This window comes from Psammomys obesus, unplaced genomic scaffold (genome assembly GCF_907164565.1).
Source record: "Psammomys obesus unplaced genomic scaffold, mPsaObe1.curated_primary_1811, whole genome shotgun sequence".
Classification (NCBI taxonomy): Eukaryota; Metazoa; Chordata; class Mammalia; order Rodentia; family Muridae; genus Psammomys; species Psammomys obesus.
Window position 1 is genome coordinate 1,560,005 of NW_026590701.1, and position 19,850 is coordinate 1,579,854.

At 38.3% G+C, this 19,850-nt stretch overlaps 1 protein-coding gene across 2 annotated transcripts in view; it reads right to left on the reverse strand.

Moving 5' to 3' along the window:
* Positions 1-19,850, reverse strand: part of Akap6 (A-kinase anchoring protein 6) — a 436,130-nt gene that overhangs the window by 81,668 nt on the left and 334,612 nt on the right. For both annotated transcript variants that reach the window (XM_055608602.1, XM_055608603.1), the window contains exons 10-11: positions 4,277-4,423; positions 1,151-1,372 (exon numbers count right to left, since the gene is read on the reverse strand). In XM_055608602.1, the coding sequence (XP_055464577.1) occupies positions 1,151-1,372; positions 4,277-4,423 (369 nt within the window). The remainder of the gene's footprint in view (positions 1-1,150; positions 1,373-4,276; positions 4,424-19,850) is intronic.

The following is a 19,850-nucleotide window of genomic DNA, read 5'->3' on the forward strand; positions in this document are numbered from 1 at the left end:
AGGGTGCCCTCTCGTGGAACAGCAGTGAGCAAGATGAGCAAAAATGTGTGGCAGACAGAAAGGGACTACATTTTCTGAAAGATTGCTAAATGGAGTCAGGTGAATGAACCCTGGTCCAGGACGGCTTTGAGAAGAAACATTTGTTTCAGAAATGTTTTTTTCCCCTTTTTAGTTGTTCTTTTCTTCCCTTTTAAAATCTTTTATGCTATAGGGTATATTTTCACTAATTTATTCCACAACCCCAAAGCCTCAAGCTGACCAGCCCAAGACCAAATAATCACTGCTTTACTGGTATGTTGAGACAGTCGGGGGCTCGTCTACGGGCCAGCAAGTAGTTCCATGGGTAAAGGCACTTTACCTGATGACAAGCCTGATGACCAAGTCTAGTTCCTAAACTTCTAAACACATGTTAGAAAGAAGGAAGGAACCAACTCCCAGATGTCACCTTCTGACCGCCACAGGCAGGCTATGGCACGTGATGGCTCATGCAAGCGCACATGCACATACACAGATAAATATTTTAAAAGGCCCTTTAAGCCTCAATCCAATTGATACTATATAAAGAACAGAAACAAAGTATAAGAATGCTTCTCCATGGATATAAACATGAAAACAAAATGGATCCTTTTGCCAAGGTTAAACAGCATTTTACAATGGAATACACCTATAATGTAGGTCTCTTTTATTTATTTTCTCTGTGAATAGTTAACTTTTTCAGATGTAAAATTATGTTTTCTTTTGTTAGCATTATAGATATCAATTCAATTGTGTGCTTTTACTACATTAATTTATGGAAGTGCATTTTGTTAAGCTATTTATGGAACACTTAGATCTTTTAGTGTCCTTAATAATCTTCTGTGTTTGCTGATCTGCTTTTAATTTATCAAAGCTCTCCCTTGACAAACATTGCATAAACACACAGTGAGCACAGACCTCCTCTATATTCAATGTGTATTTGATATGCTTGATGTTCCTCTATGACACACATAGAGGTTAGCATAAGAAGTGTGGACAGCGTCTGCAAATTCAGGGAAGCATTTAAGGGTGCAGCATGCGTGGATGCATGAGCCCAACACTTTGTGTACCTGATAAATATTTCTCCTCTCCCATAAAGAAAGCTTTTATCAACTTTGATTGTTTTTTTTATTACCTTAAAGTATTGGAGTTGTTTCTCAGGGCTCGTTCCTTCCTTCTCTTGTCTCAGGCAGGAATTGAAGATGAAAAGCTCTGTATCTCTTAGCCACCTTTTCAGTTCTTTGATCCTGACCTCCAGCTGCCTGACCAGGCTTCCGCTTTCTGGAGAGAGCAGGTCCCGTGGGCCCGACCCACTGTGTCCTGCCATTGTGTCCTGTATCTTCTCTCTTAGGGTTTTCTAATGCATCAGATTAAAAAGAAAAATAAATAAATAAATTAGCTAACATGCCAAAAATCCATCATAGGATATGCACAGGAGGGCAAGTACCTTAGCACAGACATTCACCATGGATGAGCTTATTTAGTGCACATTATTCCCACCACCAGTGGCTGCACATGCAACACTTCATTCCTTAGACTTTGCTTTAACAGAAAATGTGTTTTGTCCACGTTTACCATGATCAGGGACAAAAATTCATTTGCATTCTCTTGGCAAAAATTTTACAGTAAAAATTTGTCTCTATAGTGCTCAAGAAGAGATAGAGGCCTGAATTTAATCATATACAGAGACCAAGAGTAAAGAGAATTAAATTCCTTTTTTTGTTGTTTTGCAAAGTATAATTCCCCAAATGATATGACAGAGGTACTCCGTAGTTTAACTGTGGATTTCACCTGACTCGGAATTCTTCAGCCTCATAGTTCTTCCTGCTTTTTCTTTTGAATACAGATTATTTAACAAACATAATAAAATAATCCTCAATTCACTGTCAGATGAGCCTGTGTAGACCAAGCACTGTGGCACAGAGATGCTATTTGACCTGGTTTTCTTTCCTTTCTCTTTGGTAGAAGCACTCTTTTTACAGAATCAATAGGATTTAATCTATAATGATAAATTAAACCTAGAAAAATACGCTTTAAAATACAAATAAAATTAAATCAACAAACATTCATCTGCACCACATTGCTCTGTAAATAGTATCTTTAGGAGATCATGATAGAAAAATAGCCTGTCTTGGCAACACCCTTGCATTTTCATGGTGCAAATATTGATAATTTGAAGACCCTCAGTGGAATCCAGATTTAGCATTGTTTTTATGCTGTAACAAAAGTAGCAGCAGGAGGTGAAATCAATGCCCTTGGAGGCTAGGGTCACAAAAAGGAATTTATTGCCACTTTTTTGTTCTGGAACAGTTTGCAATCATAAATTCTTTATAAACAGAATACTTCAGAGAATGGTCCGTCTTCATAAATATACGACAGAGGACATCAATTTCATTTAATTCACAATTTGTGTCAGCACAGCAGATGCCAATGCCTGCCTTGATAGGGTTGTTTAATATGCAATTGAGACGGAGTAATATGCAGCACAGGGGACAAAATTTCACAGATTAAACTGTACGCACCACTGACATTTCATTCTAATGTATTTCCATTCCACACTGTTCACCTTAGATGAAAGAAATATTAAAAACCATATCCCTCTATTTTACTATTGTTAGAAGTTAAAGTCCTTGTCTTTAATTTTTTTCATGCCAATTAAAATGTAATCATGCCAATTAAAGCAGTGTGCCTATTGGTATCAGTGTGGCTCCAGCTTTATTAAAGTCTTCTCTCCAGCTTGGTCTCCCAAAATTACTGGAAACTGTACGGTATTTGAGTGATATGTTGTCAACATGGCAAGTGTCTGAATGGCACCCAACTCATAGCGACTAATTAAATACTGTTATCTTCAATGTAATAACAATTCAAAATTTTGGTAAGGAATCAATATTCATGACACACTTTAAACAGTTTTCTAAGGGAGTACTATTATTTATCAAATTAGGAAAAATGCATTTAAGCACAGTGTCAACAGGCTATCACTTTAGCTCTGAAGCCAACAAAGTTGCTCTTCTTCTCTATTTGGTAAACAAGCTCTGAAAATATCATGCAGTAATCATTTCTCCTGAGGCCAATGAGTGCTGTAGAAGTTAGTAGGTCCCGATTAAAAACACCATGTTGTAAAGCAAGTTACACCAATTACCCCTAAAAGGCAAGGCCACGAGTAAGAGTGAGACTTTTTAACATTTTAAGCTACTCTGAGCAACTATAGCGTGTAGAGAATTTAGATGAGAAACAAGAGCTTAACTGTGCAGGTTTTTATCACTTAGATGAAGCATGGCATAAACGGAACATTGGCCTGACTCCAAGTCATCGCTGTACATGGAGAGCCCTAATGCAAAATATTTCTACAGTATTATTTCTTTAAAAAAATTTAAAGAGGCAGAAAAATAGAGGGCTTGAAAAATTATGCTCTGCAACTGCCACCACCCATAGCAGCTATCATAATTAATCATCTAGGTACTTGGCAAATTTAGCTTACCCTTGATTTGAAGCGAAGGCAATTTAGGAGAGAAGCTGACAAACAACGGCAGGCTAACTTCTCTCTCTGCTGTCCTCCAGCAATAGGGCAGTGCTGCCTCCTGCATTCGGCTATACTGGACCTCTGGCAACAGAGGACTACATTGCCTTTTGCCAGATTCTTGCATTTCCTTGGCTAAGGACCAGCCCCTATCATTGCAAGAAATGAACTACACAAAACTTTTTTTATTTTTCTGCTTTGTTGAAACTGCCCTGGAAATTGATGCACAAAAAGGAGATTGATTTAATTCTTCAATTCAGTTTGGGTCAAATTTGCATATTTGATTTCATGGCTTTGGTATGACCTGAAAGCTACAGTGGTAACTCCATTTTCCATCTTAAGGATACACTGACTAGTTAAACAGTGACTAACATGTACCTTCAGAACAAATTCTATTAACATTCATCCAAGCATGACAGTCAGTGTATATCAGATATACTGTATTAGAGTTGACTTGGTGCAGACCCATAATACATGGCATATTTTACTTACTCTTTTATGTATTAAAGAACCAAAATTATTAAAATCTGAGAGGAGACAGCTAAGAATAAATTTAAAAAAAGAAACAGAAGAGGAAAAGCAATGTTTTCTCCATAATAACACTAGTAGCTTGTTTGAAATGTTAGGAGTGAATTGAAAGAGAGATATTTGTGCCTCAAATTAGAAATCAGACAGATAGAGGACTTCACCACACAAAAAAATGTACACAGAACCTACAAACAGTAATAAAAATGCAAATACCCCAAGCAGTTCCCATTTTTCATTAATTGAATCGACTTTTTCCAGGAGATCATTTGGTAGTGAGACGCCACCTTTCTTCAAAGCTTCAACCTTGCTAAGTAGTTCTGTCTTTTTCAGATGCCTGATGGACATTTCCACACTGTAACGCTGAAATGACAAGAGAAAGACAAATCATTAGGGGACAGAGATGTTCTTAGAAAAACGTTTAAGCAGAATTTATACTGTTTACGAAAATAAAAGGTTTTGCTTTTGTGATATTTACTGAGAGGCTAAGCCTTGAGTGGCCCAGTAACGCAGCTGGAAACACCTTGATTCCACAGGCAACCACACAGATACTTCCTGTCGTACTGAGTAGGCTTCAGGGAGTTTTGCCTTTTTAAACTGGCTTATATACGAGTTGTATGTTTTTAATTTAAGGTATAATAACTGAGAAAATGCCTGGCCTGGAAGGATGTATTGTTTCCATTAATTTGATCACTGTGTGGCTGAGGAGCCACCCTTCCCATCCAGCCTCTCAGCAGCTCATCCTTAGAGGAGTTCACAGTTTTTGTCTTTTTCTTTTTCTTCCATGAAACACACATTCAAGCACTTTTCTAGGAGATGAGCCTTTCTTCTTTAGGGAGAAGCACTTCCCAAATGAAGGCAATTAATAGAGGAAAATGTCTATGTTACAAAAATAACCCATACACGTGACTGTTGGTTTCACAAGTTAAGAAAACAGTGCTTATATATTTCTCATATATTTGGACTTTATTTCCAAAAAATACCTAATAAAACTATCTTTGAAAGGGAAACATTATCCATAAAGATTATGTGAAATTAATAGTTCCCTATCAATTAAAGTCTCAATATTTTGTTTCTATTTTTCTTTTACTTAAAATCTCTGTGAGAGCTAAAAAGAAAAGGCACATATAAAGGGGAGGAAGGCACTCCAGGTTCTTGGGAGAGTTACAGATCAGGATTGCTTATTGACTACCATAAACTGCCCTGAACTTCTCAGCCAAGTACTGAACCTTCCAGACCCAGAGAGGCACTATGTTGAGCAAAGAGGACCCAGGGACATTTCCAGAATGTGCTAGCCAATGCCCCACAACAAGAAAAAGCCACAGCTCATACAAAAGCATCTCCATTAAATTCTCTCAAATGTTAGTTTTTAAAAAAAATACAAAAAGTGCACAGGTTTTCTCTTCATGCAAAGGCGGTGCTTGGTGAGAACAAACTATGGGCAAGATATAGGGTACAGTATAAATTTTAATTTGTTGACATATTATATTTCTTTAGTCACTATAAAAATGATCCAAACAATCGTCTTAGAGAACCTGTTTTGAAAATGCATCTAAATTTTACTATTTCAAAAGCAGAAAATTATTCTTTAAAAAAAGGAATGTTTTTTTAAAAACATAAGAGAATAAGGAACGTACATGATAGTGGTACTCTGGGTGCAAAGACACCAAGAATCAGGGCTTGCACTGTGGTGCCCCCCCCCAACAAAGGCACTATATTCTATCAAACTGCCAAATGAGTCTCTTAAAAGATGTTTCCTAGAGACAATGTAATAGCTACTTTGTAAAACAGTTTTATGTGGCATTCCTCAAATCCCTGTATTTGGAAAAGTTCAGGCAGAAAGTCATATGGACAACTGTAAATGACTCTCATGTGTATGGGGGAAGTGTGCATCAACATATCATTGAGTGTCAAATTTAGGCTACGGGTAAAATGCTAAACATGCATATTTCTAAAACATCTTTCCTTGAAACCACAAACTCGAGTCATGAGCTTTGTGGTAGCACTGTTCCTTTGCCCTATATGAGTATGGTTGCCCTAAGGTAACCATATTAACAGATCTCATAAGAAAAGTTTTTGAGTGGGCGAAGTATTGCTAATCTTCAGGTTCGTAATATCCTCAAACACTTAGATGATTTTAGTCCCTGAAAAACACCTTCCACAAAACTCTGAACTCGCTTAGAACTGGAATTAGCTTCAAAGACAAGATAGTGTGAGACCTTTGCCTCAGTTAGCAGGTCTCAGCATTTCTGTGTATGTTTGCACCCTTTTGGCTTTATATTTAATCTTCCATTTCCACTAAACAGGTTTTATGTAAACTTTTCCAAATGTTAGGCATTTGTGGATCGCAGAACAAAATGTTTTAAATTAGGTGGTTTAAAGCATTTTATATTACTAATGAATGTTGATCAGGGTGTCGGTGTATCCAAAATTACATGAATATGCATACTGAAGAAAAAATCAAGGGTTGCTTTAGAGTGCTTTTAGAGTTTAGACTGTGAAACATGGGAAGTTCTGGTTACATTTCTAATTGCAATCACCAGGACCATGTTTCTCCAGCACAGAAAACACACTGTCCACTTAAGTTTTCTCAAGCCAATACTCAAAAAGTATTCTAGAAACCTAGATAGTGTATTACTTGTCAGAGTGATGACTGGAGAAGAGGCAATCTGCTTTATAGAATCAGATGCCCATGTAAGATTTCCATAACTAATTAGGTAAGGCTGACATGATGTTGGGGGGAGTGGCATTTCAGTCAAGCAGAGGACTATTATTCAAATCTTTTCCTTGTGTGTATTAATCAACAGAGAGAGTCCTCCAGTTGTGCCTTCTGGGAGTGGCTTCTACTGGTTATTGGCTCTCCTTGTGGCAAACTCATCATCTTTCTTTCCCAACTTTAAATATCTCCTCCATCACGTTAGTAAAAGAGGAGAGACAGTTTGCATCATCTCATGAAAATGATAGCCTTGCAATGATGAAACACACAAGCAATTAATTTTATTTCAGACAGAGTAAAAGTTGTTACCCTGTGAAATGTGGTATGAGTAGTTATGGTAATAGCTACTAAGATAGTTCTTAGACTAAAAGTCCTTAGTATGTATACTCTCTGTCACTGTATATGCCTACTGTGTAAACAGCCTGATGAAAGATTGATAGGCAATGCCTTCAAAGTACAGAAGCTGGGAGAACCTAGGCAACTGTTAAATCTATTGATGTGTGAATGGAGAGTACTAGAATGTCACGTAATTTAAGGTGAAAGTGTTTGATTTTTTTTGATACTGTGAAGGTTGCATCTAGTATGATTTAGGGCCTCAAGGCTGGGTATGTAATGCTACCAGGAGGGTTCCATTTTTTGTTGCCTCTTCTACACATAGGCTCTTCTCTCACTAGCATCTTTTCAGAAGGATTAGGTGGGGAGAATCAACCACCAAAATCTGCCTAGACCTGGTCCCCCTATCAAGTGGGATACTCAATCCTATGCTGAGAAGATAATTTAATCTTCATCTTACCCACAGCAGTAAATGAGCAGAAGCTGCCCCATTGTGTTCTGTAGTCTGGAAGGTTATGCTATAGACTAGTCTTCAATAGCCAAAAATGAGATTAGCAAAGTTAAAGTCAGCTGGCTTTCCTCGAGTGCTAAGGTAAACAAGCATCCAACAGCTAACTTCCCACTGCACCTGCTGCGGACTGTCTAGTCAAAAATAAAATATACTCTATTCAAAGAGCATATTTACATTATTAAGTGTATTTGCTTGGCCAATTCAATTTGGTCTAATGAATCCTCTTAATAGATTTGTGAATGTTCTAAATTAAAGACACAAGCTACTAGTGTCCTAAAAGCTATTTCTTTGTATATAAAGAAAGGTTAAAGAAAATACAGAGCTAATAGTAGTTCATTGTTTTAACTAAGAATTAAAATTGAAATTCTTTACAGTTTACATTTTAAAAGCACAAACACTAAAACTGAATTATAAAAACCAGTAAAACAAACAAACAAACAGGGATTTCTGAAAATAAATGTATTTAGTAACAAATACAAACTTGATTGAGATAACTTTTTTGACACTTATGCTAGACTTTCCTCCCTTCCTTAAACCCTTCCCCCTTTTCCTTTCCTCTCTCTCTCTCTCTCTCTCTCTCTCTCTCTCTCTCTCTCTCTCTCCTTCTTTTTGTTAAAAATCACACCGAAAATTCTGCCCAAATGGAGAGTGGAACAATGCCTTGAAACAGTGTTAATTGTCACCATGGAAACCAGAAGAATAAGCCATTTTAAAACTGGTATAGAAGGCACACATTGAGAAACTCAAGCATTTTTCTGCCTCCCTCAATGTTAAAGAACAAGATGCCTTGTCACAGTGAGGTCAGAGAAAGAAAGCATCATGAAAGGGTTGTAGATACTCACTGTCTAGTAAATAAAAAAATAAAAATAAAAATAAGCCATCTCCAGCTAATGCTGTAAAGACTATACCCAGTGAATCTTTTGAAATAGAAAGATCACCAAAAGATGACCAGGACTGGGGATGGCTCCCACCTAGCAAAACTGTGGGGCTATATTATGTGAACCTTGCCCCCAAAGCTCCCTGGGAATTCTGCTGCTGTAATAAAACATCAGAAGAGGGGAGAAAAAAAGGCAGCATGATGGAATTCAAAATAATGCTCTAAAAGCACACAGAGAGATTAAGACATTCATTGTAAGACTTTTGTATGGTGCTTCTGGTGGCCATGCTGAAAAGAGAGCAGACATTGCTAAACCCAGAGTGAAGCTTTGGTGACGAGAAACATGTGAATTAAAGCAAACAATTTTTCCTGATTAAAGAATATGGCTGTCCAATTCTCAGTCATTGGAGTTTGAGTATTTTATCATGTAATATGTTGCTTTTAACTGGGCACCAGGTGACTTTATATTTAGAAGAGTTAAGGCAAGGAAAATCACCTAGTTATAATAATGATACATTTGAATGCTTGTCCATGCAAATTAGTGTCTCAAACACCTGTGTATTTGTCATGATTATCACCCTTGTCCCACAACAGGCAGGAGAAGAAAACACACTGTGAAGACAAAGTAGATCTTAGTACACCAATAAGAAAGTATATGCAAGAAACACATCAAAGCCCAAACTACCACAAAATAATATGTGAAAAGATGTATTTTGCACACAAATGCAAGGATATGCCTGTGACTTTCACACTGTGTTCTCCAGCTAGTGTTTGCCCTCCTCATTTGAGGCTTCATGGTGGCCCCTCAGCTAGTCCATGCCTAATGCTATTCAGTGCCGAACAAAGAAGCTTTGTATAGAAAGTCCAGGTCCACAGCTCAGCTGTACTGGTAGAGGCCAGGGCTGCTCTGCAGCGGCTCTTGGGCTGCCCTCCTTCAGACACCAATGTCCAGCATCTCACAAAGCCCCGCGGGGCTTCACAAGGGGTCAGTATCACCAGTTCTTGGAGTGAATGTTCAAGATTCAAGCCGAGGGTGCAAGCACCAGACAAGTAACAGTGTTATTTCTTGCAAACTATTTGTATTTTACCGTTAGAATTTATGGCGAATAATTGCTCAAAGAAATTATAAAGACTCCTACAATTGTCCTTGTAAATTAATAATAGGCTTTCTTGATTGGGATAAATTTGCTGCTGAGCCTTTGGAAAAATTAAAAAGTGCAATGTCATTTAAAATTGCCAGAACTCACACAGCAAATTACATCTGAGGTTAAGAATTGAGTTTCCCCCATCTTCTAGCTTATTCCATTTGCATGATCTGGAAATCACATTACATTGGCCATGTATTGTTAATTGAACATAGATTGCATTATCTTTAATATAAATCAAACTACAAATATTAAAATGAATTGCAAATTCCCTAATAGAAGATCATAAAACAATCTTTTTAAAAGTATCTCCCATTAATAATTTAATTCCAATTATATCACTCAGGAAACTTAAGTAGGAGATCAGGCAACTTATTTTTCCAATCATTTTTTTTTCTTTTACATAAGGAACGTCTATGTGTTTTAAAACAAATATAGCCAGGACAGAATTTATTGTAACTGAGTGAAAACAGAAGCACCAATAACTGAAAATTTTTCCTGTCAATCTCATGTAAAATATTGCACAAAAATATGAAGTTTCTGACCCAGGTAAAAGGTGAAAAAAAAAAAAAACCCATCTAGGAAAGATTCACTAAGCCTGAGAAATATTGTAGTTAAATCTTCTGAAATTATAACATTGATAATTACTATTCTATTTATTTTTCAAAAAGGTTTCCTGTCCCCTTTGATATTGCTATAAATGTGGTATCTTTCTCAAGCCTTTGGATGGCCTTTAATGAGTTTATATTAAATATTTAACACTGTTTAGGGCATATCCACTACTACCAAAAACAGTTATATTCCCAGCAGTCCTACTGTTTCAGGCAGAGAAGTTGATTGATCCTCCTAGCCTGAATTGAGTAGAATGAAAAGAAGCGGTTGGAAAATAGCTGCAATCATTTAATGCAGATGACCTCTGACAGCCTCACAGCTCTTCTATCTGAACAGAAATTTGCATGGGGTCTCTGTGCAGAGGAACAATGTAACCTAAATGGTAGACAATCTTTATTCTAATGAAGTGGGTGTCAAGGTCAATGTAAAACTGCAATGATAAATGGCGCACCACTAGGCAAGAGAAGTTGCACAGGCACTGTAGTGCTTTCACATTAATTGAAGGCTGAAACGCACCGCGTGAAAAGCACAAGCCCCTCTTTTCACCATAATGTGTTAATGCGCCTGGGCTGAAATGATTTCTGCAAGATGTTTGCCTGTTGGCATGTAGCTGTTGCAAAAATAATGGCATTATGGCAGAAGTGGACGTTTTTGGAACTTAGCATTTTTCTACACCAAAATTACAAAAATTAAATGAAGTACCCCAAATAGCATGGTGACACCTAATGTAATTCCTTTGATCCTTTTTTCCCCCTTCTTTTCTTATTTAGACCTGTCTTTAATTAGTTTCAACCAGGCAACCTTCTATAGGACCTTCATTGGGTACTTTCCTGCTGAGAATCATTTAAATATTATTTCCCCCTCTTCCCTATAAGGGTTCAGCTTAGTCTACAGCTGAAAACCTTCAGGTGGTTTTTGTCTGCCCTAAGTGAAAATGCAATGAAATGTCTATAGGACTTATTTAAAAAAACAATAACTACGTTCTGTCATGAGAATACAAAGCTGCATAACCTACTCATTTGCTTTTGCCAAGATAACTGCAGCAGTAATCACAGCGTTTCTGCAGTTGCTTTCCCAGTTTTGTGGCAGTCAATACTTTTCATCTCAGAGAGATGTAGACAGCATGCTGACTTTCAAAATTCGTGATCTCCTGCAGTGGTAAAGGAGACACTGTCTGCTGACACACTCGTTATCACTTTAAGTCCATCAATTAAGAAGGAAAGGTAGGTGTGCCATTGGTTACATAATTTGCTTAAATCCTGATAAGAGCATATTAAGAACAATTTGAGAGATATTTTAAGGCTCAGCTCATAGCAGGTCATACACATATTTTTCTTTTCTGATCCCAAGGAAATCTGTGATATTCCAACAATAATCTTTCCTCTAAAGATAGTTTTAATAACACTATTACAGCCTAGCTAGTCAAGAGCTTGTCTGTACATCTGCAGTCTTGGTGATCAGAATGCTATTAGTACATTTTACTGTAATAAATGACACTACTAGTTGACAACTCTTGTGTAAAACAAACTGTCTTAAATAGAAACCCTCAATTCCTGAAATAGTAATTTAAAGGGAAAAGGAAGCTTACTATGAGGGATAGTGAAAAGAAAAAAAAAGTTACTGATCAAACTGTTTAAAAAACTGTACAGCTTCATCTGTGTGTGATTTGTCAGGTCTGAAGCTTTGACGTGCCCACGGGGCAGACCCCAGCGGGGAGTAGGCTGCCGAGCTAAATAGCTGTGAAAGAAGTCTTAATGTAGGATGGAATTCAAACTAACCTTGACATGACCTCCGGAAAAATATGCAAAAAGTAAAATGAATGCTCTCTGCAAGATACATCCTAATTTTGTGGTAGAGCTGGTTAGTTTTACAAACATAACTGAGACATTAAAAGAAAAATAGAAAGCTAGTAAAAGGGGGAAACTTTAGAATTCAGGCAAAGGGGGAAAATGTAAGCAGCATGAAGTGTTACTGTGAAGGCATGTGAACCATTTGGAAAGAATCCAAATAAAAACCCACACTGAACAATATTGTTGTCAGCCTGTCCATTCAGAAAAAAAAAAATTTAGGTTGAATATAAATGACACAAAGCCAAGATTACATCATTGCATTACAAAGTCTGTTGTGGCTTTTAGCTAAACAAGCCCCATGGATCTATTGGTTTAGGACAGTAATTCAGTCAGGAGGTTTTAATGTGTTATTTTTTTCTCAACTGCCAATAAAAATTTTAAAAAAAGAGGAATTTAAGGAAGAAATATCTAACATGCTTCCTATCTCGTGCTTCTGATCTGGGTTTGATAAGCCAAACTCCAGTTTCAGCTGATGTGTTTAGTCCTGATTTGACTCCATTATAACTTTGTCTGTTTGAAGTGCTCAGAAAGGCTGTGGCTCAAGTCCCCTACAGGAGCTGGCTGACTCACTGCGTCTATGGACTCTGAATCGTCAACTTGCGTGGAAATTCCGTCCTTTCACCCTCTCAGTGCAGTTCTCTCAGTTCTTCATCGTCAGCCAGATTCTAAACATGATTACATTTCTAGCAACAAACACCCAGAATCTAATGACTTAAGTTCCTACAGCAAGAAGGGGATTCATGTTTGAGGTAGATGTACTTCCATTTGGTTTTCACAGTGTAAAGGGAAGAAGCTTTGGAGGACCTGTGGATTACCCTCTGTGATGGGCATCCAGCATCCTCTTGTTCTGTTCAGTCTTCTTCAGCATTGTAACAATATAAACAAAGGACCACGAATAAGAACATATTGACCAGACTGTCAGATTATCCTGATTTTACTACCTGATAAAACAGTAAACACTTTAGCTCAAAGACCATAAAGTCAAATACTTACAGGCATTACATGCTAATTAAGTGGTTCTCAAGGAGAAATAAAAGTACTGATTTAAAGTGTTTGCCAATTTCCCTAGTATCAATACTCCCATCAGGGTAGAGTCTGAGCTGCCAATGGTTGTTATTGTTGGCAAAGTTCATTAATTTCTCTCCAACTCTCACAAGCTAGCAATAGCTGGCTTCATACCCTACTGCCTGGAAGGTGGTGTCAAAGACTGGAATCACATTAAACGACTGTGAGTACTGTGTAAAAGGGAGCCATTTTCTCTACTAGAAGGAAAACAACCCCACAAAAGCAATTATTACTAGACTCTCACCCCAGTGAGAGTGTTCAGTGGCAGACAGGAGAGGCTGGTGTGGTCTGTGGTGGATACGCAAGCATCTGCCCTATCCTAAAGCTAAGCCAACTATCCTCGCATGCAAATGTGGCTTCAATATGACTTCAGTACCATTAAGCATGTTACTTTAAGTGAGCCAGGAACACATATGTTTATGTAAAAATCTCATAATTTTTATGTCACACTGAAACTCTTAGCATACAAACCAAACGATGGATCTTGGATCTGGATCCACTGTGGACCACTTCACATTATCTATTTCAGATGAGACTATTAAAGTCTAAAATAAATAAAAATGCTGGTGTAATGTAAGTTTTGGCTTCTTTGTATGTTATGTAAAAATGCTTATGTTTTAATCCCAAGTGTGGGATTTTAGTCAGGTTATAGTTTGTCCGCACCTGTTAATTGTCTCCTTGGGGTGTCATCTTTGCCAGCTGGTAATGGCCTACCATGGAGAGGAGTGTGGTCTAGGACTCTGAGAGAATAAGTATGAAAACTTATACTCTCAGAAAGAGACTGTGTGGTGTTCGGTGGCGTTCAATGTCGGCATGTGGCATGGAGCAGTTTGAAGAAACCAGACGGTGTGGTGGTTTGGAGCAGACAGATGGAGAGAAAAGCTTCAGGGAGAAGTATCATGGAGGACCCTGCTGGCTGCATCTGTGGTTGACGGAGATTGGTGTAGAGCCCTAAAAGAACCCCTTGACCCTAACTAGCCAGAAGAAGTAACCTTTTCACTCTCTTAAGACTGGGGGTTGGTAAAAAGGAGGTAGAAGCTTAAACACCCCAAATCCCCAAATGAAGTAGAGTTTTAATAAAGAGTGCCCCAGGTGGCTTTCCACTACATGATGGCATAATGGACTAAATCTGAGTAGAAATGACAAATGTCAAGCATGACAGAACCTACATCCAAGCCTAGCCTCACCAAAAGATAGAAACTAAAACTGCATAAGAATGCCAAGGTTTCGTATGCCTTTGGGTTCAGCTTACATCAGGAAGCACTAAAAGGTAGATGTTATGGTGGCACACACCTGTAATCTCAGCACTCAGGGAGGCAGAGGCAGGCGGATCTTTGTGAGTTCCAGGCCAGCATGGTCTACAAAGCAAGCCAAGGACAGTCAAGGCTGCACAGAGAAACCTCAAAAAACCAACCAACCAACCAACCAAACAAACAAACAAACAAACAAACAAAAGAACCATTTGGGGATAGACTAAGACAAAGAATACCCACAGGAAACTCCTAAAGGAACTGAGAAGATTTGACCCTTCCAGAGTGGAAAGCCACTGAAAGAGAAATAGGTATTTAGTCCTGAAGAGAATGAGAGCTCAGAAAAGAAGGACTTGCTGAAGACTGAGGGTTGGAGAACTTTACACAGGAAACAATTGTTTCACTTGTTCTGTGAAGGTTATACTGGAGGTCCAAGTCTAAAGTCTAAATCAATATGGCATAGAAGACAGAGAACACCTTCCAAGTCGCCAGATATCCAGGCAGAAAGTGTAAGTCTGGCTGACAGAAATTCTGAGGGGTTGAGTGAACAGTGGCCAGAAGACGGGACCTAAGCTTTCTCTGTTTTGGAAATTTGAGTTCATTTGCACCAGCCTTCAGGAGATCTGCCATAGAAGCACATGATTCCATGAGGAAGACTACCAAGAAACTGTCGCTTGTTGGCACTGAATTGTGTCAAAGACTGTCTTCTTCATGGCACACCTGGCTTTGCTTCCAGTGCAATCTCTGGAAGCAAAGCCAGGTGTGCTGTAAAGAAGACACACAAGTACATAAAGGAAGCTCCATCATCTAAGCTGGGCAAACCTGGAGACGCAAGAGACAGACAAGTCAAAACTTCTGCAGCCATCTGCAGTTTACCCTATGGGAGGAAGGTTGCTCGTCAGCCGCTGAGTAGAATCTTTCAGGTCCTTTTACTTGATAAGTACATATCAGAGGGATTGTTACTATAGGATTTATAGAGTTAGTCCTTATTTCAGCAAGGCACCTTATGTTGATAATATTTGTATGCACGCACACAAACACGCAATTAAAAATGCTGCATTCAAATTTTTCCTTCCATCAACTTTCTCCAATAGGTATCTAACAAATGTGGAATCCTTGTCACCAGCAGCATGGTGCGATGGCAGTCGGTCTTGGGCTGTGAAACTGTGGTTATGCTGTGTTATGCTGCAAACCTACACATCCCCATGGGCTTTCTGTCTTCAAGTACACTTCAGTGAGGATGTGGGTCATTGCCACATTAGGTCACACCGCTCTAATTAAGGTTTCATTTTGACATACCATCTAGGAGCTATTGGAATGTCACATCAGCACACAGTAAGAATAGTTGTGCAAGTGGGTAATATCTGTTAGAACGCAATGTAGGATGGAAAAATGTGAGGAGCAGAAATTAATATAACAAGCCTAGCTTCTCTCTGTTAGAAGTCTCTACTTCACAGCATAGTTTCTTTTGTTTTTTACCTTAACACCTCTAAACACATTTATTTTTATGTAACTGAGTACAGTGTTATCGCATTTTCTTAAACCAAACAAAATAATTTAAAAGGAAATTTACAGATTTTTGCTCTCTTCTATATGTAGTAAAAGAACAAATTTACCCTTTACTGTAACAAATGTGTAAAAAATTCCAAGTGTGATAAACTGAACCTCACATGAGACTTAACCCACATTCCCACATGGTCTGCCCTGACCTCTCCCCGAAAGCTTGACTTACCAGTCCTTCTCCTATCTATGCCGCATCAGTACAGTAGACACAGTAGTCACATCCTCACTTCCCTACATTCTCACCGTAAATATCCACTTCATTTTCCTGTCAAAATACCCTCAGCTATCAATAAAGTAGACGCTGGGTATTGATTATTGCTTATTGCTGAAGAAAACCCCCGCAAAGGATGGCGGCTATCATGTCTTCTTTGGGTAATGATGAAGTATTTTCAATAGTTGGGGCTTTTAGAAAGCACTAAGTCAATGACTAGTCTCTCAAGCTAAGTGATGAACTGCTGTTTGTCGGTTTAAGTACAGCAACAAGAGAATTTATATGTCAAAGCCTACCCCATGTCTTTACAGCAGAATTACAGGCCTGCTCAGTGCAAGCATTTATAATGAAAATGCTGATGAAGCCTAAACTGTGGATGTGTATGGCTGTGCAGCAGAGTCAGTTGAAATATAGATATATTTTTAGCATTAGGAGGCACCACATTTGTTTAAATATGGGATTTTTTTTCTACAATTGCAAGTAATGTTAATAGCACACTGTAAATGTTAAGGCTAAGTGTACAATGTCAAAATAGATTGGATCTCTCCAAAAATTGAAAATTTAGGCTTTTCAAACATAATCCAGATGTTTGGCTTTTATTCAGATTTTAAGAAAGAGGGAACTAATATGATATAAAATTCATACATGCATATTTCATTAGTGCTTTTGTATCGCTGAATTAAACATTCTGAAACGTGCTTTTCTAAAATCACATAGTTTCAAACCAAAGCAGTTGCCAAGATGTTGTACACCTCAAAAATAATGCCAAAAAAACAAATTAATTTCATAAGAAAAAAAATGTACTTCTTAGGTTAACTTTCCTGATAAAGTTTCCCCAAAGGGGAATATTTTGCTTTCTCTTTGGAAAAAAAGAGAAAAATGAAAGTCTGTAGCCTATATTCATCAGAGAGGTGTTGGTATGAACATAGGGACTTTTGAAGTCTCTAAAGCTATTGATCCTATTTTCACCACCATTTTTTCCAAGCTTGGTGTATTGCTACAAACCTATAATCCCAAAACTAAGAAGGCTGAAGCAGGAGGATTTTAAGTTCTAGGTCAGCTGAGTTACACAGTGAGACATTGTCTCAAATAATAAACATGAATATATATACATGAAAACAATAGCCATAAAACCCTCAAAAACTTCCTCTTATTGGGTTTAGTTCACTAGGCATTCCCTAGGACTAAATAATACTACAAAGAGGAGCCCTGTCTGCAATTTATCCTGCGGTAATGAACTTGACACAGGATAACCCTTTTTTAGGGTTGCTTATCCCCAAAACAAAACGGAAATGCTATCGTATTGGTATGTACTTACATTGTGACTTCTAATGTTAAATTTTTAAGATTTAATATTTAATAATATTTAATATTATATAGGATTTAATATTTAATAGTGCAACAGTGACATGAATGTTACAGAGGTAACTGACAGGTGCCTAATTCTATTTAAAGGCTGCTCTAAAGGAAGAAATTCATACCTGGTACTGTAAACTTGGCCAATAACTCATGGCTAGGAAGTAATATGACCTAGAGGAGAATCACATGCAGTTATTTTGCTGAATGGGCATAGTATCATATTGTCCTCAAAATAGTTATGTTTGCTAACCATAGATGAGATTAGTGTAGTTTTCACCTCCACTGGAGATGCTTTTTATTACAGTGTCCAGAAACTAACACAGAGACTCCAAACTATTTAAAGTGCAAGATGAAGAAACAATGGCAAGCTCAGCCTCAAACAGGACTTCTATATCCACTTTTCCCCTAAGTCTCAGGGAACATCATTGAAGAGCAGGCAGGAAGATTGTCAGAACCAGAGCATAGAGAGAACCTCTGTGAAAGAATGTCTTCTGAACGTGACAGGGCCATTCCCTCATGAACTCACAGCAATTGTGGTTGCCTACACAAAACTTCTACATGATTAAGTCTATCAACATTTCAGCTTAGTTGGTAAAGGGACCCCTGATGCTAACCGAGAACTACTGAAATTTGTTGGCTGATGAGGTGGGGTCAGCTTTCTTCAGTGGTGTGGTCTCTCTTTGATTGCCCATATTTCAATAGATGACCCATGCCCAGGTACACATTCACAGCTCTAATTGGACTCAAGGAGTCAAAAGAGAAAAAAAAGAGAGAGAATTTAAAGTTGGAAGGGGAATAAAGCGATGTCTGGGAGAAGCTGAAGTGGCTTGGACATGCTCAAAGTACATGCATACATGCATTAGGCACATGTACCCCTGTAATTCCAGCACCCAGGAGGCAGGGGCAGGCAAATCTCAGTGAGTCTGAGTGAGTTTGAACCTGGTCTACAGAGCTAGGTTAAAGAGAGCCAAGGTTTTACATACACACATACACGCGGGCACATGCGTGCACACCTACACACATCTACACACACACAAGAATAGACTGAATAAAAAAGAGTACATGACAGGATGGTTACAACTGCACATAACCCAGCTTGAGGGGGACCCAATACCCTCTTTCTACCCTTTTAGGTACCTACACACATGTGGCGTACACACACACACACACACACACACACACACACACACAGGAATAAAAAGAAAAGAAACATTTTTTATAAAGACAAAAGGATTTCCATATCTATAATCTTGTGTATGTATGTTCATATGTATTTATGTGTTGCACAGATGCACATGCATGTGCAGACGCTGCACGTATGTGTGTGTGTATCTCTGTGTGTGTATCTGTGTGTGTGTGTGTGTGTGCAGATTTGGAAGTCATAAAAACTTTGAACATCATTCCTTAAGCACTACCACTAATTTCTTTTTGTTTGTTTGATTTATTTTTGTCTATTTGTTGTCGGGTTTGAGAAAGGTTCTCTCATTGGCCTGAAACTTGCCAAGAAGACTAGGCTGAGTGGCCAGTTGCCCTTGAGGATTGGCCTCTCTCTGTAGCCCCAATTCTGGGATTACACGCATGTACCCATGCTTGACTTTTTTTTAAAAAGTGGGTTCTGTGATCAAACTCAGATACTCAAACTTGCACAGCAAGTACTTCATCCACTAGGCCATCTACTCAGCCCATACCTGTAATCTTAATAGATCTATACCTACATAAGAATGTTCTTGGTCATGGCCCAAGCCTCGGAGGGCAAAATGTCTGATGCCTTAGGGCCACATTTTGTAAAGTGCCTCTGATGCATTTTTCAGATGAGAATAAATGTGGTTTAAGAATTAGATCATAGACTCTGCAACAAGTGGACAAGAACCATATCTTATTTACCCTTTAGCCACTGTAAATATGGACATTATGGTTTAGATGGAGGAGGTTGGAAAATATTTAGTCATTCGAATGTCCCCCAACAGAGAGCACAGACAGACCTAAATCAGTTGTGGAAACACATGCTGGGCAAAGAGGTAGGACACAGAAATGAAAAGACCATGATGATCTTGTTTATCTTTGAACTTTCCTCTGTGGAAATTTTACTTGATAAACTAGAAATAGTTTCAATTTTCAGATAGAAGCAGAGTTAATTGCTTCCCATGGCCAGGAATGGTTAGCATCTCTGACACACATCAGAAATGAGGAGGATCATGGCAGCTCTGTAAACTCTTGAGGGCACCCCTTTACAAGGCAGCTCTGTAAACTTTTGAGGGCACCCCTTTACAAGGCAGCTCTGTAAACTCTTGAGGGCAC